The sequence below is a fragment of the Apium graveolens genome, chromosome 5 (genome assembly GCF_009905375.1).
Source record: "Apium graveolens cultivar Ventura chromosome 5, ASM990537v1, whole genome shotgun sequence".
Taxonomy (NCBI): Eukaryota; Viridiplantae; Streptophyta; class Magnoliopsida; order Apiales; family Apiaceae; genus Apium; species Apium graveolens.
The window spans coordinates 9,664,918-9,691,568 of record NC_133651.1 but is presented as its reverse complement, the minus strand read 5'-3'; the positions used below and the strand labels follow the sequence as shown (position 1 = coordinate 9,691,568).

At 32.2% G+C, this 26,651-nt stretch overlaps 2 protein-coding genes and 1 long non-coding RNA gene across 3 annotated transcripts; 1 reads left to right on the top strand and 2 right to left on the bottom strand.

Annotated features, from left to right (window-relative positions):
- The first annotated feature begins 4,099 nt into the window (after window positions 1–4,099).
- On the top strand, window positions 4,100–4,935 carry LOC141723314 (uncharacterized). Its single transcript, XR_012576234.1, has 3 exons — window positions 4,100–4,161; window positions 4,412–4,533; window positions 4,606–4,935. It is a non-coding gene; the product is annotated as an uncharacterized LOC141723314 (long non-coding RNA).
- Window positions 4,936–21,774: 16,839 nt separating this feature from the next.
- LOC141659777 (secreted RxLR effector protein 161-like) lies at window positions 21,775–22,653 on the bottom strand. The gene is made up of 2 exons (XM_074466705.1): window positions 21,965–22,653; window positions 21,775–21,784 (listed from the first exon to the last, which is right to left on the bottom strand). The coding sequence occupies exons 1-2, from the start codon at window positions 22,651–22,653 to the stop codon at window positions 21,775–21,777; spliced, it is 699 nt and encodes a 232-aa protein (XP_074322806.1).
- Window positions 22,654–24,909: 2,256 nt separating this feature from the next.
- On the bottom strand, window positions 24,910–26,651 carry LOC141659776 (uncharacterized). Its single transcript, XM_074466704.1, has 2 exons — window positions 26,499–26,651; window positions 24,910–25,845 (listed from the first exon to the last, which is right to left on the bottom strand). Exons 1-2 carry the CDS (start codon window positions 26,649–26,651, stop codon window positions 24,910–24,912), a joined length of 1,089 nt encoding a protein of 362 aa, XP_074322805.1.

Genomic DNA, 26,651 nt, shown 5'->3' with positions numbered 1-26,651 from the left:
ATCTACCAAGCAGAGTGTTCACTCACGGATAGTTGTATGTGGCTCTAAGTCGCGTAACTTCACCGCAGGGCCTTAAACTTTTTATTGATGATAAAGATGGTAATAATACCTACATTACTCAGAATGTGGTATATAAAGAGATCTTCTATAATTTGCCTGTTATATAACATAATTTCATGTACTGTACAGACTAGCATGATAGTCATTCAGTACAAGGGTTCAACATTTAGTTCATAGGTTATGACAATGTTGAGCATATTTTGTTGTAATGGAAATCCTTTTGTACTTAATCAGTGGTTCAAATATGTAAGCAGTTAGTGTCCCATTATTTTGTAAAACTGCAAACCTAAAGTAAATGAAAAATTTTAAGCAATGACAAACAAAATCCAGAGCTATCATAATTTCAAAATAATGTATTTCTTATAATTTTAGTCTTAATTTTCACAAGAAGATAACATTTATAAGATAATAAGTCAATCACTCATATCTATGAAAAATGTATCTTTCCAAAAGAAAACTTAAAGTTATATTAATGTGGTTTATTTAAACATGCGCTGAAATAGTTAACAAATAGTAATAACAAATGTCTAAGTTAGTACAATAATTGAGGTGTTTCTTATTTTGCATGCCATCTTACTTCCATCTACTTTACCAAAGGTCTTAGGTTTAAGAACGAGCCATCTTCCCAAATTCAATAACAGAGCAAGGTATGAAAGTTTAAGATGTTTCTCTAATTGCAGTTTTTTATTAAATATTTGTAATGACAGCTGACAGTTAGGTTTATTTTGTCATAATAAAGGTACGAACTGTAGCAATGGCTTTCTATAAATTTGACAGCTTGGAGTTGCTCAATGACTCCAAAGAGGAGTGGAGAATCAGAGTTCGAGCACAAACTCTATGGAAAGGAATCAACCATCAAACCAGAGAGATTCGAGGTTATAATGTCATTTTCTGTGATGACTTTGTAAGTACCACTGAATTGTAACACTATTTCATAATTCATGACAGTGTAACCTCAGTTTGGTAGTAATGTATTCTAAATGAACATATATAGGGGTCAAGGATACATGCTTTTATAGCGGTAAACCTAATTCCAAAATTTGAACTAATTCTGGAGGAAGGAGAGATTTATATTGTAGAAATGTTCAATGTAAAGACTTACAATGGAGATGAAACTAATCGACCTATTCGTAATGAGAAGCATCTCTACTTTTCAAATGAAACGGAAATTCAAAAAGATGTGATTCCTGGATTATAAATTCCCGCATTTAGTTTTGATTTCTATGATTTGGAGGAGTTTAACCGTTTAAAAGACGACAACCGTTTTCTGACAGGTTATTTTTTTTGGTTAATAACGACCTCATAGTTTCTTCATGAACCTAGAGATTCATTAATAGACATATATATGATGCAATTTTGTAGATATGATTGGTGTGATAGAGGATGTACATCCTAGATCCAATTACAATAAAGATGGAGAGGACAAATCACATGTCGCACTGACCATCACCAATGGAAGGTATGCTTATTACATTATTTCCTGTGAAAGGGTTTTTTAGGATAATTTTCATGCATAAACAAAAGAATTATATCCCATCAATACATTTGTAGGACCACAATCAATGTTACACTCTTCAATCAGTTTGGAGATTCATTTCTACAACAGTATGAAAATATGAAAGAAAGACTAGTGATCATTATAATAGCATGTGGAAAAGTCAGTGAGTAGAAAATTAAGATTAATATCACTTTACTCATTTATTGGCCTTATGTTCAAACATTTCACTTACATATCATTTTCAACGTAGATGTAATCTATATCACAAACTTCCCTACAACAAGAATATACTTAAATGTCGACCATACTGTTGTTAGTGGAATGAGGCTAAGGTATTATCCAAATTAAGTAGTAGCTGTCAGCTTTAACCAATAACAAATTTGAACTTACATTACTCATTCCTTGAAATAAATTACAGATATGCCAAGCCTGAATTTTATATAATGGACATGGACGAGGAAGATGATTGTACAGAGGTACCGACTATGAAAGTGAATGAGTTGATAAAGTTGAACGAGTCTTTTGTTTTGGTAAGCTATGTAGACAAAAATAACTATTATCACCACAATTTTATTAGGTTAGGTTACATTGTTAGACCCTCTATTTAAACCTGCAACGATTCGTAACATACTATATGTTACAATGTCTTATAGAAGAAAGTAATTTGCCAAGTTATTGTCAAAAAATTTGACGAGAAAATGAATTGGTATACACCTTTCCGCCTCAAATATGAGAAAGACCTGAAGTTGGTTGATGAAGTTTATAGTTATTGTGGCCGATCTGTTCCTTATCCGGACATAAGGTTTGCATAAATGTTGTGACATTTGTCCGTACCAATTATAATTTATGTATGATAACTTTGATTTGCAATGTTTCGTTTATACGCTTTATGCAGTGATGCTACTGGATGTGTCCCAATAGTATGGCCAGATGATGAGGTAACTCGAATTTTGGGGAGAACTGTATACGAAGTTGATGCAGATCACACGGAGTTAATAAACTAAACTGCACTAACATCAATGGTGTTTTCCACATTTGATATTTCATCTAACAAATGTTACAAACTCAGGTAAAAGGTTTAAAAGTGATTCCTGACATTTTAAGGACCCTAGAGAAGAAGAAATACAATGTCACTATTGATTTAACTGACAAAAATCTCAAAGAATGATCCAAGGTCTTCTATGCAACTTACATCTCAGAACCAGTAGAGATCACTGACAACCACTCTCCATCACAAAAATAACCTGTTCAACTGCAACAAACAGAACTTACAAATGTAAGTACATAATCCTTAAATGTTATTTCACATGACCATGATCTCTAACCACATTTATGTTTATAGGTGACTGATAAACAAGGTCCAAGCAACAACTTCAACCCACCAACAGTGGTCTTAACGAATCGTACTCGACCAAGGTTGAATGTCGAACCACTACATTACAATCAAGACCACCAGGATAAACAACCAAATTTTAAGAACATCAAAATTGAAAAGGTAACAGAACTATATCTTTTCAATAAAACCATAAACAAATTATGCCAATGCCTTATAGTTATTTACATGATTAATATATATTACAACCATGAGGCTAGGGTGCAATGAAGATGAACCAAAGAAGAAAGGAAACATATATTGCACATGAATATCAATATTCCATATTTTGTATCTATAAGAACAGTTCCTTTGGTTCAAATTTTTATTCCCTAAACTGTAACATATACAATTTCATGTTACATGAAAATTTATAATCCCTTATATTTACCAAATTCATGGCTGCAACATCACAGTAGAAATGATGTTTAAAATCTACATTAAAAATTGCAAAGAAAATCATCTACTGGAAATGATTAGTAATATATAAAACCAGCACCATCTATTTAATTATAAGATATAGAGTTGACAAGTAACATTACTAATACAACCTGCACTAACACAAATTGAAATACAGCTGATGCAAAATTAATTAGATAAACCAACTAACAAGAGCAGAATTAAATTTCATTTACCTACCACCATCACATAGCATAAAGACTATTCCCTTAACAATTGGCACGACCACATAAATTCTTAAACAAACAGAAACCATGTCAGCCATGGATTTTGATTCTTTGGGAAATGTTCAGAAGGGAAGAACCAATTGGAAGATTAGAGTACGTGTAATAAGAAAATGGTGTGGGGTTACAACCACTGGGATTGTCTTCAAAACAATCAACTACCTCTTCATGGATAACAATGTAATTTCATTTTGCAGCCGATTTGTTTTCCAACATATAATGTTAAATTCTTCATATCTAACCACATCAGTATAAATACATGTCTCAAAATTGCAGGATGCACGCATTTGTACCGGTTGCTTTTGTAGAAAAAATCTCCAGACTTATTGTGGAGGGAAATGTGTACATGATCAAAAATTTCCAAGTGAAAGAATATACAGAGAAGGACAAGTACCGACCAGTCCAGATGGAGCAGCAAATAATTTTCACCGCTGATACCAAAGTGAAAAAAGTGGATGAGAAAAACATTTTCATACCAAAAAACAGCTTCGACCTCTTTGACTATGCAGACCTGAAACCAATGACCAAACAAGTTCTTTATCTTACAGGTTTGTTCACTAATATTTCCTACCTATGACACATTCTTTCTTTTACATATACTAAGTTCAGTTGTTAAACAAATGTGATAGGAATACTAGAGAAAATTCCGACCATTAGTCGAGTTCCAAACAAACAAGTGAAAATTAAATTCAAAATCACTGATGGGATGAAATGTACAAACAAATGTACACATAACACCAATTTTTTTACAAAATGTTTATTCATACATGTAATTCTTGATTGTTGACAACTACGTAGGAAAAAAATCAATGTCACATTTTGGAGTACATTTGCAGAGGAATTTGATAGAGCAGTGCATGAGATGTGGGAAGAGCCCATTATAATCATCATCTCAAGTGGAAGAATTACTAGCTGGAATGGTAAATAATATTTAATTTTTTGAAATGTCAAAATTATGTGCTTACAAACTTACTAACTTTCTCATTTATCAGACCAACTCGATATTTCAAACTACTCCCCTACAAGATTCTACATTAACTATGACCATGAAAGTGTTGCAAAACTGCGGAATAAGTACGTTTTCTCATTCACAAGATTTAATGCCCACATTCTTATATCTGCTAATAAGTATTTCATCACATCATTTAGGTTGAAAGATCCAATGTTCTCAACCCAACAATTTGCTCAAAGGAAGAAATCTATCAAACTCTATACCATTCATGAAATTAAACAACTGTCTAAAGATTATTGTCATGAAGAGGTCGTCTACAAAGCAACTGTACAATCAATTCAACATAAGCCTCAATGAAAAAAATTTATTTGCTCCTCTTGCTACTCACAAACCGAGTACTTAAACAACGAGTCGTTTTGCAAAATTTGTAAGATAATTTTGCCACATACTTTGAAAAGGTATGTTAATACATAAAAAAATTACTCAAATTAGCAAGTCATACAAGCTTTGCTATTAACAAATACCAAAAATCACACGTACCACATTTCTGCCTTGGTGCAAGATGGAACTGGTGATCTAGAAATTGTCCTACAAGAGAGAGAGATACGAATTGTAACTGGGAACCGGGTGGAAGATATTGAAACTGAGGTAACAAATACTAATCCAACATATTCATTACTTCTGCAATTCATGATACTGTAATGTAATGATCTGCTTTCATATAGGACAATTCTTTTCCAAAGGAGATACAAACACTTCAAGGGCAAACTTACAAATTCAAGCTACTAATACAGCAGGAAAATGTGGATAAAACAGGTGTGCAGTACGTGAGTACTGGAATAATAATTGGCTGGGAATACGACACAGAGGGAGAAAACAAAATTAAAATAATGAACTATACTGAGAGCTCAACAACTCAGGTGATTTCTTACACGTTAAATAGGAATTTTAAGTGAGAATTGTATTCAATGTTTTAACTTACTCTAATTGAAACAACAAACAGGACCTTCTTACCACCTTGATGACCTTTCTCAAATGAACCACTGTTTTCACTGAAAAATTTGGAGGTTAAACAGGTAACCAATTTAAATTATATATAGTAGTATACCATTTCACGTTTCTGAACAAGTCATAGTGACAGAAATGTTCGTTTCTCATTTTCCAGTTTTCCAGACAAGCTTTAGCAGTAAGGGAATGGTGGCAACACTTTCACAGGACCGTGGTTGTTCATGCATTAATACCATTACAACATTTTGTGTAACCACTTTTAAGCGTATTGTATTGGAAACATATTATTTTGCTTATCAACGGAGTAATGCACTTATAACATATGTATGAATTCTAACCCTACTTGACCATAATTTCTCAATCTGTCTCGCTTTATATTATACCCAAAAGGAAAAACAAATATAAAATACAAATTACAGAGTAATTAAAAGTGGACATGGACATTAAGGATTGTCATAAAACATGGACATCAATGGACATGTTTAAATCCATCAAAATAAGAATTCAAACTTACACACCAAAATAAAAAAGTAGACAAAGAAGTCTATAGTCATTTCCATCAGCAGCTTTCAACACATGGATATCAATCTCTCTATTTTGAACTAGATAAGCTAATGGTATAATGTAATGTCTGGATGGATCAAACTAAGATTATGCAATAACTTATATTCAACATTAACCAGTAATACCATTACATGGAATGCACATTTATAAAGCCACCAAATTTATAAATACCATTAACATCCAAAACCAATAGTCATACATCAAAATTAAACTGGAAACATAAACAAGCCAACATCAAAGTACCATTACATGCCAATTCTTAGCAAACCATCAACAATTCCAGAGTTAATTACCAGTACAGACCATGATATTCATTGCTACCAAAACAACCAAAATAACAGTTTATTAAACAGGACCAACATCAGCCTTCAACACACGCACATCAAAATTATATATGCTCCCAACACGCCATTTGAAAACATATATATCACGAGGAACAAGCTCCAAATCCTGCCTGAATACAGACCACCCATCATTAATAGTTGTTCTCCTACGATCTTTGAGATGACGAATCTCTAGCTTCCAACAACAATTACGAACGTATGCACTAATATAATCTGTCTTACGCCAAATCTTAAAAAGCCCCTTAAACTCAACTGGAATGTCCTATAAAGAAACAAAAAATTCAATTACAATTCAAATATTATACATTGTTTACGCATACACTTATCACTTCAAATAAAATAGGTAAATAAGTCGCAACTTAATAAAATACACAACATAAAGGCATACATAAACATACCACACCATAGTCGTAGCGTTGAATCTGAAATTCCTGGACTACAAACTTAAAAGTCGTGCTACCAATAGAATTTGCCAAAACAGAACCTAAACGGTGAACAGATGAAAAAAATGTTATGGAATTTATATAAAAACAAAGGGGTAACTGAAATGCAATGAAAGGTGTTACCAAAGGCAGGGGTAATTGGTGATAGATGAGCCTCAATATGACCACGATCAATAGCAAACATGGTAAACTTATCACCACCATGGTAAGTGAACACCAACATATGCAAGAAATTAAGATCAAGAATATGTAACATATTGCATAAGTTATGCATCCCACAAATATCAGTCTGCTTGGCAAAGTAATTTGCAACTAGCTCATAACCACTACACAGTTGGATCGTTACTTTAGGAGGAATCATACCACCAACACGATAAACTCATACAGTACACCCTAAAAATAGTTTAAAATATTTGAGAGTTACAAACATTGTAAAATACATAGTGCATAGGGGGAAACAAAGTTAAACAATTCAATTAACTTACAACAGTGTCAACAACTTTGCCACCCAGCCAAGATTTTTAACAAACATTATACCATCATCATAAACGAAACTACAAAACAAAATTATACTCAATAATCTGGCAAAGAAGTAATGAAAAGAAAACATTTTCTATATAAGTTTAAAACAATTCATACCCAACTAGTATCAATATCACATTAAACAACTATATTACCTTTTACAATAAATATCAAAATACAACAAAAAAAGGTCATGTCCAAGTCAAAAATCCAATAACTTTTTTAACCACAGAATATATGGGCCCAACTACAAAGCCCAACAATTATTAAAGTAAAAAAAATAGAAAATTAGACATACAGGTATTGAAGTTAAACATACACGTAATAAATAGAATATTAGACATACAATTATACAATCTCTTTCGACAAAAAACTTGCCTCAACCGTGCGTAGCGGGCACAACATCCTAGTATATATAACTTTTAAAGTTTAAAAACATCATTTTGAATCTAAAAATACAAATTAAATACCACTCTAAATTTTCGTGCATATATCATTTTTCACTAAAATACAAATATTTAATATCTTGGTATCCATAATTTTGTTATATATAGCGAAGGTATTGGGTAAATTATATTCAGACTTATATTGAAAGACTAGTACACCTTAAGAATCTTGAATAACAGGCTTTCAATAAGCAAAAGCTATGGATACAAATAAGAGAACAAATGGCTCGGGCAGTAATGATAGAAGCTGGGGCATTGTGATCAAGGATGTAGATGAGTCAAAAGGCCGTGTAAATTCTGAGACAGTCGGGCTCTACGTGGGCAGTGGACACAGTAAAGATAAAGGTAAAAACAAATTATTGGGAGATGCATCCTATAATAACAACGGTCTATTGTCTCAGGAGGCTATTGAGGTGCTTGAGGATGAAATGTATGTTTCCAAGGAGGCTAAGAAGATTTGTCTAAATCTTGAGAATGCTGTGGCGGCAAATATGAGTATGGGGAAATGGCTTGAGGAAGCTACCAAGATGAAAATTGAAGAGAAAAAGAAAGCTGAATTGGAGAAGATGAGAAATAGTGGAGCAGGCTCTAGGGGAGGTGCTGTGGACCTTGATGAAGGTGCTGTGGACCTTGATGAGGAGGAAATGCTACTCCTGGAGGAGCAGATATCGAGGTTCTTGGCTCAGAACTAAGAATTAGGCAGGGATGTACCTAGCTTAATGGTTAAATGTCAAAAAAAAATATCATGATGTTTTAATTTTGTTTCTTTTCATGAGGTATTTTTTTTATTTAAAAGTGATTTACTCAAGATGGACAGTGGTTATGTAATGTATGTTTCAAAAGTTTCAATAGATGGCTGCCTGCTTATTTACCAAAAAACAAATACCAATTCTAAAGTTAGTCACATTTCAATAGATGGTTGCCTGCTTATTGAATTTAATGGAGGACAATAAAATAAAAGGTTATGAATTTACCATCAATTGCCATGTGGATTTAACAAAAATTTAGAGGACGCATTGGTAATAATATTTAGTGGTTTAAAAATATTTAAAAAGGGGGGAATAGCTAATCAAAATTTTCTTTAACAGAAAACTCCAAAGAGCCTCAACTCCCTCACATATACAAACAAAAATCTATAAAAAGACACATGGGTTACGAAGACTTTAGCGTTTTTTGAGCTATAAGAGGATACATGTGAGCTCCCATTTCCTTATCCTTCATTTCTTGAAAATTCGCGACCATTGTTTACTTTCTGCAGCCATAAATTTTAAAAATAAATGTCAACTTTGATCTAAAACTTCTTAAAATTGCATTTTTTTGTTGAAATCAGGTTTATTTTACAATGAGACTAAAAAGATCTTATTTGATTGTTATTCTTAAGTTTTAGATGATGTATATCTTTAAATAAATATATTGTTATATGATCTTGGACTATACATATGTTTGTTATGTGGTAGAAGAGTTTTAAATTTGAGTTATTTGTGAATGCTGATTTTCGATCTAACTTTTAATGCCTAGATGAATTTGCTTGTAAGACCGAAGGTACATATATGAAATCGGAAAAATATTCATCGGCCATGATTAAAGCTTTTGAATTTTGTTTTCTTGTTAAAAATTATATTTCTTCCACACGAAAATTAAAAAGATTTTGCTTGTTATTCTATGAATATTTGATGATGTACATCTTGAATGGTATGTGTGTTTATGATTATGTTGTACCCATTATACAGTTTTTAATTATCCTTTTAATTTAATCATTTGGTAACTGAGATTAAGTTTGAGTCATTTCTCTATGATTATGTTTTAATTTTGTTTCTTTGCATGAGGTGTTCGTCTTATTTAAAAGTGATTTGCTCGAAATGGACAGTGGTTATGTAATCTTTCAGAAGTTTCAATAGAATGGCTGATGCCTACTCAACTACAAAAATAAAAATACTAATTTTACTGTTAGTTACATTTTTTTATTGAATTTAAGGGAGGAAAATAAAATGAATCGTTATGTCAAAAGAAAAATAAAATAATAAGATATTAGTTGGTATATTATACATTTGGCAAGATTTAAGTATTAGTAAAAAAATATTAATTACTCCATGACACAACATAGAGATACGTGTGTATCTAGTTCTTTATATGTAATTTTTAATTAGCATTTGTTCGAAGGGAGTAAGTGAATTACGAGTTTGTGATTTTAATTATCATTTGGTCGTAGGGAGTAACTGAATTATGATAATTATTTCGATTTTTTTTAACTTATTTCGATTTTTCAATTTTTATTAACTTTAATTTTAAATTATATGTTTAAAATGTTAATATAATTTAAAAATCACGTATTAAGATAAATATATTTAAAAATAATTTATTTTAATTTATTTAAGTAACAAAATTTTTGACTTATAAATAAAATTATAAAGAACTTACCTAAATTATAAATATCCGTTTACTTATCAATTATTTTATGATGAAAAATAATAGGCAAATCTACTTGTTAAGTGAAAATGGACCCATGTATTGATACTAATAACGTCAATTAAATATTTCAAACTGTTGCATCCGATGACTTGTTATTTTGTATATTTTTTGTAACTTTATTTTTGCCTTCCAAACACACACGCACACAATTAAGGACAATCAAGTTTAGACATTCAAAGTAGCTCAAAAATATAGATGCTGTAACGCCCCCAAATCCGGGGTCAGAGGATTTGGTCGTCACTATAAAACTTCAATCCAAATTAACCTGTTAAATCAAATAATAATTGCCAGCGGAAGATATTTATCATTTATGACCCCAAACTACTCCAAGATCTTTTAAGGTTACAGTTCTAGAAACAAGATATCCAAATTCCACAAATAAATTTTTCTCTTTCTTTTAAAACTCTTTTCAATAAGTTCCAACTCACAATTAAACCCACTAGTATAACTTCGAAATGAAGTATACTAGGCCCAAATAAAATACACAACTATAATATAATATAATATAAACAACTTACATAATAAAACTTACACTAGTCCGCAAACCCTGGACCAACCACCTTCCAAGAGCTTCTTTTTTTGCTTCCTTGAATTTCGCAGCTAAGTAGCGCAAGCTAATCCTCACTGGAGGTTAAATTTAAAAACAGGCAAGTATGAGCGGAAGAAATGCTCAGCAAGATCATTATAGCATATATAGGGTCTTTTGATATAAAACCGATATCTGCATTAGAGCAGAACATTTAAAATCATAATTGCTGAATTATAAACCCTTTTTGATATTTTCGAGCGAAAGGCTTCAGCAATACTTTGAATCTTGACGAGAATAAAACTCGTAAAACAGTGTTTACGGAAATATCGTAAACCACAATAACATGAAACAATGATTATGGATTGAATCATAAACTTTACTCAAACCGAACTCTTGAAATTAATACTTATTTTGCTGTCATATCAAATTAGATATTAACACGAACTTTGATGCTCACAACATTCCATACTGAAGTCAACATCATTCATCTGTACTAATACCACCTTTGATATTTAACAACAACGTAAGTATCAGCAAAAATAAGAAACTGAATCAAAACCACAATTCATCTTTAATCCAAAACAGAATCAGTATTTTTAATCCAAAACAGAATCAGTTGATAAATCATTTATGCTATGATTATCAAAACAATAAAGAATTTTAGATATCTATTTAGATTAGAACCAATTATGCACTATGCTGTTCCTGATGATCAGTCACGAAACAACACCGGTATCCCGCAGCCATACCGTAAATATAGGTACTTCCCGTATCCCGCAGCCATACGGTACCTATAGGGCGCCAAGAAAAGGCATAACAAGCCTTGTAAGATATTACACTTCCGTATTGCACTTCTGTATAATAGCTCACGCTGGACCGGTGCCTCGGCCTCTTACGCTACCAGTAACCATCAAATCTCAAAACCTTTTATTGAAAAGGGTCATAATACTCGACACCCGAAATAATTTTATTCCCCCATTAACTTGGGTAGGAATATTCACAACCAAATCACTTTTCTCAAAATCCAAAACATTTATAAATCCAGAAATTGGATAAGTAAAATCACTTGACTATTCTGAATATAGAATAGCAGATGAGTATTTGCATAAACAGAATTATTTAATTCAGCGATATGTAAAACCTTTATCTATTCCGAACAGAGAATAGGGAAAACAATACTTGCATAATATAATTCGAAATAAACGTCACTTGAATGATAAGTGAAGTCAGGGGTACTTGCATAATATGAATCGAAATAAACGTCACTTGAATGATAAGTGAGGTTAGTGTACTTGCCTTTGGGTTTTTAGCAGTTAGTCACACTCGCAATGACGCATCTATTCTGACATTCTGTCTTTAAAGTATCACCGTCTTTCTTTTCAACACTTCACTGATATGCTGCTCCTGCGATTGCTAGAAGCCAGATACCCAATACCATTCCATCTCATTCCTTATCCAACGTCTTGTCCTGCTCAACTCGAGAGATCCGCATCTATAATTAAAAGATATAACTTTAATCGTTTAAACGATAACCACTCGACGAACTACGCGTCAAAAGCCTATCGTCTACCCATACGATAGCCCACACATAAAGGAAACAGTCAAACACAAGACTCTTGACCCACGTACGCACATAATTCACATAGCACGTAAGAACATAACTCATGTATCACATAATTTATAACACACATCCCTCGATTCGTCAAAAGGTTCGATTCGGTATGTTTAAAACTAAAATCGGGTCAAAAATATGATTTATCGATCAAAAATTGACTCAAAATGATTCGTAAAACAAGCGACCTTTCGAAACAAAAGAATTTGGGTCTCGAAAGTATTTTTATTGAAAGCGGAATATTTTTCTGAGTCTGTACGCGTTCGTTTCGTATTAAACAGACAAACGGTTGATTTAATATGAATTTTTGAACATTTTTCGGAATTAAAACAAGTCTCCGAATCATTTATAACTAAATAATAGTGCTCGAACACTCAAAAATAATTTTATAAAATTTATCGAGCCTAGAAAATAATTTACAATAATATTTTAAAGCTCGAAACTATTTTTCGGAATTTTTAAATCAAAATAAATAATTAAATCTAATTAAATAATCAATTAAAATTAATTAATAACTAATTAAATTAATTAATCAATTAATATTTAAATTAATTGACTAATTAAATAATTAATTATCAACTAAAATTAATTAATTAAATAATTTGGATTTATTTTTGAATTAAAAATAAATTTTCAGAATTAAAATAATGATTTTCAAATTAAATAAAATGATTTTTGTAAATAAGAAAAACAATTTTGTATTAAAATAAAAGAAAAATGCCAGAAATGAATATCAGAATTTTGCAACCGGGTTTATAAGATTAAAATCGGGTCGGTTTCCGGGTTGGAATTCGGGTGAACCGGGTCGGAATCGGGTTAATGGGTCAACCAAGAACCCTACCGGAATCACCTAGAAGGTGACCGGTTTCTGGGATTGTCCCAGTTGCCGGTGAACTTCCGCTGACCCCTATAACCTCTGACGAGCACGAACAGTGCCAAAATCAATGCGTAACGACGAGTTCTCCCCCTCCAATCAATCTGAAATGACACCAGCAACCCAGAAATACGAATCAATCGCCCCTAACCTCGCCTGAACTCTATGTCCGGCTAAAATCAAACAAAACTCCGGCTAACATAGTTTCTTACTCGATTCTATACCAAAATCAACGATTAAGCTATCAAAATAATGCCCGGAATCAACATAATTCATTCATAGCCTTTAAATCAACGACCCAACAACAGTAAGAACAGAAATCGAATTTTAAAGATCATGGTAATTTCGATTTTTGCTAATAACAAACTCAAAATGATGCAATTCCTATATCAATCCGAAGCAAATCTGTTCTACAGTCTTATACAAACAATCAAATATGCAAAAATTCACTCAATAATAAAGCCCCGATTTAGTCGATTCCGACGAGCGGGGTTCGAGCAAAATACCGAACCTTTGTTCGAGAAGTTGATGCCAACCGGTTCGTCTCTTTACAAACTACAATTTTGTACCAAGAACACTTCAAACAATCCCTGAATTGCAGGTGAATCTTCGAGAATGAAATGGTTTTTGGTCTGTGTTTATCCGATAAGGAAGAGAGGAAAGACTCTGATAACTATCTGATAGTATTTTTTTTTTTTTATAAAACATTATATACGAGAATAATATAAAAATATCCCGTCTCTCGAAAATACGGGTTTTGTTAATTTATCGAAATGGTTATCGTATCGAAAATATTGCGTCGGGCCGCGCACGGGTCAGACCGTAATCCGGATTGAAAAAGTCAAAACACGGAAAATGTCCGGAATTACCAGATTAGGTTAGGAAGGAGTTTTCGAAAGAGTTTCGGGTTGTAAAAACGCAAAAACAGTTGAAGTCGGACGATTCCCGGCTTTATAAAATAATTTTGGTAATTATTCAGAAAATAATTAATAAATCATAAATCAATATAAAATCGTCTAACAGTCCAAAAATTACCAGAAAAATATCACAATTATCTATATTTTATTCTGAGTACATAAAAATTCAAATATTCAAATAATATCACATCTAAACACCCAAACATCAATTCCACTTATCAGATAATTCACCAAAATTCACGTAAAATCACATAAATAATTCCAAATAATTATAATAATAAGATTTGAAAATATGGGATATTACAGATGCCGGAATGAAAGTCTATTCATTAAGTCCAAAATATATACGATTTTCTATTATGTACTAAAGTTATTATTGGCCGGGCCATACGGGCAAGTAAACTTTGTTGCCTTATACTTGTAACTTTTTTCCCGTTATGCGAGTATTTTTCATGGTTGATGACTACAATTATGTTATTTTAACTGAAGATATCCTTAAAAATTAGACGGACTACTTAGATGAAAATCTTGTTGGGACATTTATCGAGACCTTGAAGTTTTCGAACTATCCACTACGTGTTGTTCTTGACTATGTTGATATAACATAATTTCTCCGTCATTAGTTATTAGGGAGCTTCTTGTTAGTCTCATTGAACTTCTCTAATTCAGTTGAATTGAATATTTAAATTGACCCAATTTATATTTAATTTATAAAGAATTTTGCTCAATTATGATGACTGACTAATTGGTAAACGCATGCCCGTGCCAAGCTCAGCTAGTGTCGTATTTATGTGATCGCTAAAAAATTAAGAAAAGTTTAGGAGGGTATGTAATTATGCTAAATTTTTTACTTCAATAGACTCATTCCAAAGGTAGCAGTAATGAAAATTACGCAAACTATATATGGTATAAGTAAGTTCTTTTCGACATATATATGTTACGGGTAGCGACATGAATAAATAGTCAACCAAAGAGGAAGCAAGCTTCACTGAGAGGTGGTGTAATCAAATATCACTATCGAAAGAAGTGTTTAGGCCATATGACAAAATTGATCGATTTAATTAAATTCGGTCGATTTAAAGATTAAAATTGTCTATAAGCAATGGTCGATTTTAAAGTGGTTGGTTATAGTATAGGATTTGAAGTTCAAAAACATCTTTTTCAATTCAAAAATATAAATTAACACTATATCTTTATATATCATTAACTCGAAATATGAGATCCAATATACATCTGAATTTAAAAATTAATAAACGCAGCGTTAGTTTGGTTGTTATAATTTTATCGAGTTATAACTCGTAGTTCATATACATTAAACAATTTTTAAGTTTATTTTAGAAAACTTACTTTTAGGTTAATGAATTATGAACAAATTTTGTATTTCACATAATGTTTTGTAAAAAATACATTAGTATTAATTTGATCAAATTTTATACATTATATATATAAAGTTGTTATATTTAATAATCAGACAATATTTTAAATTTTCATAATTTTTAAAATGATAGATTAATGATCCGTGAATCGAATTTAATCTCAACATGAACCGATTTTCAATATGATATGAAATAGATTGGATCTGAAATCGACCCTGAACGACGTCAATTTAATACTCAAAATTTTATAGCAAAATCAATGTAAAAGTAAAACTTGTTAAAAAAATCAGTCGCTCTAAGATTCAAAGGAGGTGGTAAGATGAAAATCTTTCAGGGATCTTATCTTAATATTTTATCAAAACTTAAAGCACAGACAACAACCATCATATATTTTTTCTTTACCCTTGTCTATAATATATAAAATTTAGGCAAAATATGCAATGAGTCAAAAAGAGAAGCGTTTAAATGTAATTTTATCAGAATTTTAGATCGGGGTCTGTTTGGCTAATCTGATAAATCAGCATAATGACTTATAAATGCGCAACAACGACAACGTACTTTTTCTCAAATTATTTTTAATTTATTGTTTTTTTATTAATTTTACTTTTATTTTTTTTAAATATTAATCTAAATTAAAATATATGAATTAAGATAATTATATTTAAAAATTATATTTAAAAGTTATATTATTGAACAAGTCAAAAACAAAAATAAAATCAAAAGATAATTGGTTAGTAGGTATAATAGCCTCGGAACAAAAAAATATTAAAAATTATATACACTATCCATCCAGGTTTAAATAAAACTATACTATTGATACGGGCTATAGAAAAATCGAGTATATATTTAGTTGGATTTGCTAAATCGGGATAAAATAAAATAAGAAATTCTATTGACGCAATTTAAAAATCTATACTATAATATAATAATCGGAATGAGTTATATTTTGTTTCAATGATTATCATCTTATTTTGGTTATTTAAAATAAAATAAATAGTGTTATATACATGCTAAACTACTAAATTGTTAAATTACTAAATATAGTCTAGTTATCCCGCTAAATTATGACGAAAACTTATCCTACTAAACTACGATCCCAGCTTATTCCTCATTCTTTTATTATTTTTATTATAAATCTATACTTATTATATATTCATATAAATATATTAAAATTAATATATGATTGGGAAAAAAATTCAAAATTTATTAAAATATTAACGGAAAATGGAATTTAAGCTAGTATAATTTATAAGCATTTATCAACTTATCATTATCAAATTAAATTATAAGTCACTTTCAGATTTTCCAAAGCTGAAGTGTCTAATGAGAGCGTTATGTTGAAGTACATGCATCGTTTCAAAATTGTATAAGGCGGATAAAGATAATGACAAGCTTGAATCATCTCCTCTGCGCATACATACATTTAGGCCATGAACATGTTTGGAAGGATTATAATCGAGGGATAATAATCCCTTCACTATAATCCCCTCCTTATTTTTTTAAGATTTATAATCCTTTAAAATAGTGCAATCCCCTGTTTGTTTCCAAACATATTTTAAGAATTATAATCCTTTAACTAGTCATATCCCTTGTTTGTTAGGTAAAAAATTATAGATAGGATTAATCATATTTAAAAAAATAATTTTTAAATTATATTCAAATCATAATCAATTTGGTTTTGTGTAAAAGAATAAATAAACATATTTTTGCAGAAAAATTATATAAATTTTGCATACATTTGAATAAACTAGAAATATTTCATGATCATTAAATATTAACTACAGAAACATAATTCAATAATGTTGCAATAATAAAAGGTTCCAAAATGACTCCATTAAAATAGCTTTTACAAAGTTACTGTGATGTTACTGCACTGAGTTGAGAAATCTAGAAATCAGCATTTTGGAGTAGTCTCACACATGACTAGCTAACTTTAAATGCACGAATTCAGCTTGCATTTCTTTTGGGAGACTTAAAAATAAATCAACATTAGGCGGGTTATCAACTATTTTTGATGCTGCTGACAATTTTTTTTGCCGTCCAAATTGCTAATCTTGTTAATAATGCCATACACCTCTGGTCGTGACTTACCCAAATCATGCTCATATCCAATTCTTTGACTTATGACACCAAATTGTTCTACAGTTATTTTCAACAGGCTCTCAATATTTTTTTGCATTTTTTCCATTGTTGCCAATAGAGCATCTTGTAACTTTGCTTTTTTCTTTTTCCTTCATTTGCATGTGAATCACCGGTAGAGCATGAAAAATCATCAGTTTCACATTGCTCTTTATCCAGATTTTCAATAATATCCGCCGGGGCCTCTGCATGTTCACCAGTAGCTCTGTGCTTGCCAAAAATTTTCTGCCAATCATCATACCACTCTACGGGCTTGTTACGAAGTTTAGCCAATTCTGAATCTCGCTGCAACAAAACGACATTTAAGTGTCACAATCACATATGTTTTGTTCAATTTAAAAAATAGAAAAAGACGGCATAAAGCATCTCAACTTTAGAGTTTAGATTCAAAATTACACATACGTAATAGCAATAAAATTAAACATTGAGCTATACTAGAGCACAACAATATTATAGTCTATAGATAATAAATCCACTACTAGTACTTGTACTAACCAGACTAAAAAATAACTAAACCCGTCGTACCCTTGAGTTAAATAACTAAAATCAGACTACTACTAATTTATTCTTTTAAATTAAAAAAGTTAGTATTAAATTGGTTCGTGGTACTTGATTTATATATATTTCAGGTAAGCCAGCAGATATGCAGCATAAATATATGCAACTTTAATACTAAAACACAAGTCATTGCTTGGCTTATAGTATCCATATACTGAACTCAGAACAGAACCAAAGATATGTCAACTAAATTTACTAAAAAATTTGATAAAAACTCCAATTACCTTGCACATTTGAGTCCACACATCTTCATCATCAATACTCAACATTTTATTAGAGTCATTCCAAGCAATACCACTCGTCGCCAAAGCACTGTAGACGGAACCCCATAATTTTTTCCATGTCTTTATTTTCGACTCTATATGTCGCTATACGTGTAATGAGTTTGATCATATATTTTTCCAACTCGATTAGATAGTCAGTTTTGTATTGCCCATTATCCAACTTGTAGCCATCTGCAATTATTAGATAATAAGAATCTATCAAAGCCCTTTCTTCTACTAATGTCCAAGTCCTCCTGTTCCTTCCTTCTCTCGAATGTTTTCCAGTTGATGAGGATGTCATTAGAACTTCAGCAACAACAACAGGATGCCATTAGATTCTAGTAAAAATCATAACACCAGGGTCAGGGGATACATTTAGGCATATAGCCAAAGATACACTGGTTCACTTTCTATCAAACTAACACATTAAGCTGTTTTAAAATACAGAAGTAATATTGGTAAAATTTTGTTTTCAATTCAGTGTTGCAAGCCAAATGCATTTTCACAACATAAAAAAAAAATCAGACTCAAACCTAGCAGAATGTAGTATATAGGTTTGTTAAAAATACATTATCCTTAATTTTAAACAAACAGTTTGTCTACATTAAAAATTAAAAAAAATAAACTACTAAAAAATAACAGAAACATATCACACAAAACAAAATAAAATAACATAACAGATATATAACATTGCATTATCTGAAAATTGAACTTGTTTTAAATTAAAAAATTATTCTATAATCAGAATGCATCAACAAGAATTTATCTGATACACAGAAACACAAAAACTCATATCAATGTAAAAGATTCTTACAAGATAATAATAGAGATTGTAGTTATTTAGAACCAGAAGGAAAGTTGTAGGTATATATTTGTTTGTACAGAAGCCATGGAGGCGGCTGAGTAGAAAAAAAATGAATGAGAAATGCAGGGTTGTACATATACATTGGTATGGCCGTAATTATTGTAACAAAATAAGGGTATTTTTGTCTATAAAATTTTAATACCCTTGTTATACCTTCACCGACGAGGTATTATATTATCCTGTTGGATAGTAGAAAATGTTATCCAGCTCTTATGCTAGGATTATAGTCCATTGCTCTAATTTGTAAAACAAACAAGGGATAACTTTTTTTTAAGGATTATAATCCAATCCCCTCCTTTATCCCATTAAACAAACATGTCCTTACATTATAACAGAAGTTCTAGGATTTCCTGCTGTCAAATAATTCAGGCGAGCTCAAATTTCTCCTACACTTTTTTTTCTTGAAAATTCTTTGCGAGTGGTCACCTTTTGTATCAAGAATATTGGAAATTATTAATTGCAGTGATCTATTCTTTTGAATTTTTTGTTTTTGAATTAGTTACAATCAGGTTCTTCTCATAAAGGGAAATAAAATAATTGTATTTTGGCTGTTTATTAATAGTATGTGGTAGATGTTGTATATCTTGAATTGTTTGTTAATTTTTTTTTGATCTCAAATTATGTGTACTTAATTTGTGCATTTATGTGATGTTAACTAGATTTTAATTATTTTATCAGTTAGTTTAAGGGATTAAAAGGTTGAGCCATTTCTCAATGCTGAATTTTTATCTGGATTTTTCTGCCTAATTGATTAGGTGAATTTGTTTGTTAGACTTTGAGCACATACTTTTTTGTGTTTTTGGGGAATTGGTGTAGATATGAATTTGGGGGCTAAAATCTGGGAAGAATCAATAGGATTCTGAGAGATTTGGGGATAAAAAAGTTTACTTGTCACAAAGTTTCCAAGGTCAGCCTGAATCGGGGTTTAATTCATTTAATTTAGTAATTTTTTAAAGATTAACTTTGTAAGACCTTGAGCATATAGTTTATTTTGGTATAGGGAATGGGGGTAGATCTGAATTTTAGGGTTAAGAATCGAAGAAGTCTCTAATTTTTGTTTAATTATTTTATTTACCGATATTTAAAGACTGTTCGGATTTGAATTATTTACTACGCTTTTAGAGGAGGTCAGATTAGGGTAGCCTCCCGTCGGTCTTACTATTGAGATCTGAACCCAAATCTCACATGAGTGAAAGGAAAATTTTCTTTAGATATATCATATAAGCACATTATTAACTCCTTTCCTATTAGTATGAGAGTCCAAAAACAAGTATTTGCGGGCTTGACCCAAAATGAACATTATCATACTACTGTGAAGTTATATATGAGTGCTAGCGGCACAACATGTGTTATCAGAAGGTAAAGATTTAGAAGCTAGAACTTGAGGGTTGACGGGCTGCAAGTCCTATATATGGTGGAGAACCTTAAGTCTACTCGCAACTGAAGATTTGAGGTTGATGCATTCTTTCGAAAGTCTTCATGCTAGAGGTCATCTGACAGTTTCAATAGATGAATAGCGGCAATACAAGATGATCAGTCAAATTTATCGTAGGAGGTAAAGCCCCAGAATTGTAGCTCTTGGTTTGAGGGGAGGATTGTGGGTGTATATTTTAACCCAATATCAGCATAGATGAGTAAAGGAAGAATACCCTTTAATATAAAGCATTCACTTTATTTGTTAGTATGAGGATGTAGCAGTCCCAACCAATGACTAGCACCCAGAATGTTACAAAGGAAAATAAACTAAAATGAAACAAAGGTTTTAATGCATATAAATGTTGCCACACAACGCTTTACCTTCCATACATAAAGTTATTAGACATTTCTACATCTACTGTAGTTTGTCATGTCTGACTACCGTATTGTTATTTTGACTTATGTAACCTTTGATGATCTTTGGGTACAAATTTATCCTTGATATTGTTGATTTAGCTTAAGTTTCGTGTTTGTTAGTTATATGTTACCTTTTGTCTTTAATAACTTTCCTCACATGTAGAATATAAAATCAACTTAATTTTTCAATTTTCGGGTGTGGAATCATGATAATTAATTATTTCCACAACTGTGCAATATCTTGTGTTTTCTCGGAAAGTTGGCATTGGATGAAAGGATCTCACTCAAACTCACACAAGACAATTTAGGAGAAGAAATGTATTACTTGAAAAATTACTTGATTACAAATGACTTGATACAAGGGTTTATATAGGACTCCATAGAAAGATCTAGATAACTCTTAGACTCCAATAGACATCACTTGACCAAGATACATGTATCTAGAGATTACATGTACCTACACCAATACATTGAACATAGAAAAATATTAATACATGTACCAAGATTATTCTAGAGACTCCTACATAATTCTATTATTTTAATAGTCAAAAATATATTATTTATTTTTAACACCCCCTTAATTTTGACTATCCCAAGTAGACTTCGGAATTTGTTGAAGGCGTCACTTTTGAGAGACTTTGTAAATATGTCACTAATTTGATCTTGGGACTTCACATAATTCAACTCCACTTCACGCCTTTCGATGCATTCCCGAATAAAGTGATATTTTGTATCAATGTGCTTACTCCGTTCAGGAAATACCAGATTTTTGGCCAAAGCCATTACCGACTTGTTATCAACCAATACTTCCGTGGAAACATTTTGTTTCATGTGGAGCTCTTCCAAAACTCTCTTTAGCCATATAGCTTGACAAACACAAGAACACGCCGCCACATACTCCGCCTCACAAGTGGACAACGTAACAATGGTTTGTTTCTTTGAACTCAATAAAAAAGATGTGTCACCAATAAAGAATACATATCCGGTGGCACTCTTTCGATCATCAATGTCACCGGCCCAATCACTATCACAATAACCAACAAGTTTGAACTCATTTGAGTAATGATACAACAATCCATAATCCATTGTGCCTTTAAGATAACGAAGAATTTTCTTGGCCGCCTTCATGTGTGTTATTGTTGGAGCCTCCATATAGCGACTAATAAGTCCAACACTATAGAGTATGTCGGGCCTCGTGCATGTCAAATATCTCAAGCTTCCCACAAGACTTTTGAAATATGTAGGATCCACCTTCTCACATTCTTCAAATTTCGACAACTTCGTTCCACATTCAATGGGGGTGCTTACGGCTTGACAATTTTCCATCTTGAATTTCTTCAAAATCTCCCTTGTATAGCTTCATTGTGATATTAGTATTCCATCATCCATTTGCTTTACTTCAATGCCAAGATAATACGACATAAGCCCAATATCGGTCATCTCAAATTCTCTTATCATGTCTTGTTTAAATTTCTCAAACATACTTGTACTATTTCCCATGAATATTAAATCATCCACATACAAGCACACAAGAAGAAATTCTCTATTTTTAGCAACCTTGGCATATAGAGCATGTTCACGAGGACACTTGTAAAATCCTTGATCTTGAAAGTATTTGTCAAGTCTACTATTCCAAGCCCTCGGCGCTTGTTTCAATCCGTACAAGGCCTTCTTTAACTTTAACACTTTTCCTTCTTGTCCTTTTATGATGTATCCCAATGGTTGCTCCACATACACGGTTTCTTCAAGAACATCATTCAAGAAAGTGGACTTCATATCCATTTGATGAATTTTCCATCCATTTTGAGCCGCTAATGAGATGATTAGCCTTATAGTGTCCATTCTTGCAACCGGGGAAAAAACTTCGTCATAATCAACTCCATGTCTTTGATTGTAGCCTTTGGCCACCAATCTTGCTTTATATTTTTCCACCTTACCTTGGGCATCCTTCTTCACCTTATAAATCCACTTTACACAAATAGCTTTTTGTCCTTTCGGAAGTGTTGCTAACTCCCATGTGTCATTCTTCTTTATAGACTCAATCTCGTCGTCCATTGCTTTCTTCCACCTTTCATCTTGCACGGCTTCTTTAAAGCTTGTTGGTTCGATTTCAGCTAAAAGACAAAGAAGTGTTAAGTCGGAAATAGCGGGAACCTCTTCCGTTTCATCGTATATTTCTCCAAGACTTCTATAACGTCTTGGTGGTGTATCGTCATCATCACTTGTTGCTCGTGGTGATGTGGGAGGAGTGATATTTTTTTCACTTTCTTCATCAACAAATGGGAAGAAATTATAATCTTCTTGTGTGTTGCTCCAATCCCATGAGCTCTCTTCGTCAAATACAATATCTCGACTAATAACAATCTTTCCATTGATGGGGTTGTAAAGTTTGTACCCCTTTGCTCTTGCATCATAGCCAACAAACACATACTTTTCACTCTTGTAATCCAACTTTGTTCTTAGCTCATCATCAACGTGTGCATAAGCTATGCTTCCAAAAACTCTTAAGTAAGCAATAGATGGTCTATTTCCTTTCCATGCTTGTTGCGGAGTTATGTCTTTAACACTTCTCGTGGGACATCTATTTGACATGTAGACGGCACAATCTACCGCTTCGGCCCAAAATTCCTTAGGCATATTCTTGCTCTTTAGCATGCTTCTAGCCATGTTAAGAATGCTCCTATTTTTTCTTTCGGCGACTCCATTTTGTTGCGGTGATCTTGGAACCGTTGCGGGTTGTCTAATACCATGAGCTTCACAAAATTGCAAGAACTCCTTTGAATTGAATTCACGTCCTCGATCCGAAAGAATGGCTTTTATTTGGTACTTGGTCTCTTTTTTAACTTGGGGTTTGAACTTTTTGAAGCATTAAAAAACTTGAGACTTTTCTTTAAGAAAGTACACCCATGTCTTGCGGCTAAAATTATCAATGAATAACAAGAAATAGCGATTCTTACTAAAAGATGGAGGATTAAAAGGCCCACATACATCGGAATGAATGAGTTCAAGTGGCTCCTTTGTTCTTGACATAGATTCCTTTGGAAAGATCTTTCTTGATTATTTTCCGAAAAGACATCCTTCACAACTTTGGTTTGGATGGTTGATGTGAGGCAATCCATTCACCATATGCTTCTTTGATAGTGAATTTAGTCCATCAAAGTTCAAGTGCCCAAACCTAAGATGCCAAAGCCAAGAAGAATCTCCAACATAAGCCTTAAGACATTTTGCAACATTATTTTGAATTTTGAGAATAAACATACGATTCTTGGTCATAGGCACCTTTGCAATTAAATTATCATTAGAATCTCTCAAATTGAGAAATCCATCTTTCATGGTGATGGTATAGCCTTTCTCCATTAGTTGCCCCAAACTCAAGATATTATTTTTCATGCTAGGCGCATAATAAACACTTGAAATAAAATTATGTTCTCCATTTTTCAAGTGAATTAAGATGTTACCTTTGCCTTTGATGGGTACTCCCGAAGAGTCTCCAAAAGTGATTTTTCCATTCACTTTTTTATCAAGATCCACGAACAAATTTTTATTGCCACACATATGATAACTTGCGCCGCTATCAAGATATCACAAATTATCTTCACAATTTACTTCTCCTTTATGTGTTAGAAGCAAAGTGGGCTCATCAACATTGCCTTTATCTTCAACAAAATTAGCTTTCTCCTCCATTTGATTTTTTGAAGTGTGACACTCGGAAGCATAGTGACCAAAATTTTGACAATTATAGCATTTAACATTTGACTTGCCATACCTTGTTGTAACTCTTCCTCTTCCACGGCCACTTGAATTTCTTATCTCGTACAATCTTTCATACTTTTGACTTTCCTCCCTTTGTTGGCCACGACCTCTTCCTTGTCCATATAGAAATCCTCTTCCATGTCCTTGTCCAAGACCTCTTTGGCTCCTCATATACCTTCCAATATTATCTCTAAAAGATAACTTTGATTGTAAGGCTTGTTCAATTGGCTCCTTCTTTAACATTTTTTCTTCATGGGCTTGTAATGATCCCATAAGATCATCAATAGTCATTTCATCTATATCTTTAGCCTCCTCAATTGCCACAACTTTGTAATCAAATTTAGAGTCAAGTGAACGAAGAACTTTTTCAATAACACGAACATCACTTACCTCTTCTCCATTGCTTTTCATTTGATTGACAACGGTCAAGACCTTTGAAAAATAATCCGAGATTGATTCAGATGCCTTCATTCGCAAAGCCTCAAACTCGCCACGAAGTGTTTGTAGCCGAACTCTCTTTATCTTAGCATCGCCACTAAAAGAAGATTTGAGAGTATCCCAAACTTTCTTTGACGTTGTTGCGGAAGCCACTTTTTGTAACATAGAATCTTCCAAAAATTGATGAATGATCATGATCGCCTTTTGATCCTTCTTTCTTTGGGCTTGAAATTGATCTTTTTGAACTTGATGGAAATTTGCTTCATTTTCGGGCACCTCCAATCCTTTCTCCACAATTTCCCACACATCATTTGCTCCAAGGATCGCCTACATACGAATGTACCAATTCTCATAATTATCTTTGGTAAACTTTGGCATTTGCCATTGAAATATTCCATTTGCCATGATCTCCTTCTTCTTTACACCACACAAGCCTTCTTTGAAGATAAGTAGAAGTAGAACCTTTGGCTCTTAATACCACTTTGTTGGAAGAAAGGATCTCACTCAAACTCACACAAGACAATTTAGGAGAAGAAATGTATTACTTGAAAAATTACTTGATTACAAATGACTTGGTACAAGGCTTTATATAGGACTCCATAGAAAGATCTAGATAACTCTTAGACTCCAATATACATCACTTGACCTAGATACATGTATCTAGAGATTACATGTACCTACACCAATACTTTGAACATAGAAAAATATTAATACATGTACCAAGATTATTCTAGAGACTCCCACACAACTCTATTATTTTAATAATAAAAAATATATTATTTATTTTTAACAGTTGGGGTTAAAGGGATTGCTTTAAACATTAAAAGTGGAATATAGTGTAGTTTGTGCTAAATTTGTTTGAGTAAAATTTTAACTATCTTCTTTCCATATGCAAATGTGCTGACGAGCATGATTTTAACTGTTTCTCTTTCATACAGATAATACTAGAAAACAGGTCTTTGTAATCTCAAGTGGATTGCCAAAGAGGAGGATGCTTTAAAAGACGGAATACTAAGCACGGTGCTGGGAAAATAGGCCGATATTCTCAAAGACCACCAGTTGGGAAGTATCTTGGGTGCACGTTCTAATGTGGACCTCAAGGTATGATGAACTTTGCACACAACTTCTTTCAT

Coding starts and splice junctions, on each gene's coding strand:
- LOC141659777 (XM_074466705.1), bottom strand. CDS start 22,653: ATGGAAAATTGTCAAGCCGTAAGCACCCCCATTGAATGTGGAACGAAG.
- LOC141659776 (XM_074466704.1), bottom strand. CDS start 26,651: ATGAAAGAAGTTGTGTGCAAAGTTCATCATACCTTGAGGTCCACATTA. Junction 25,846..26,498: donor TTAAAGCATCCTCCTCTTTG/GCAATCCACTTG, acceptor ATTCGTATGTAG/GCGATCCTTGGAGCAAATGA.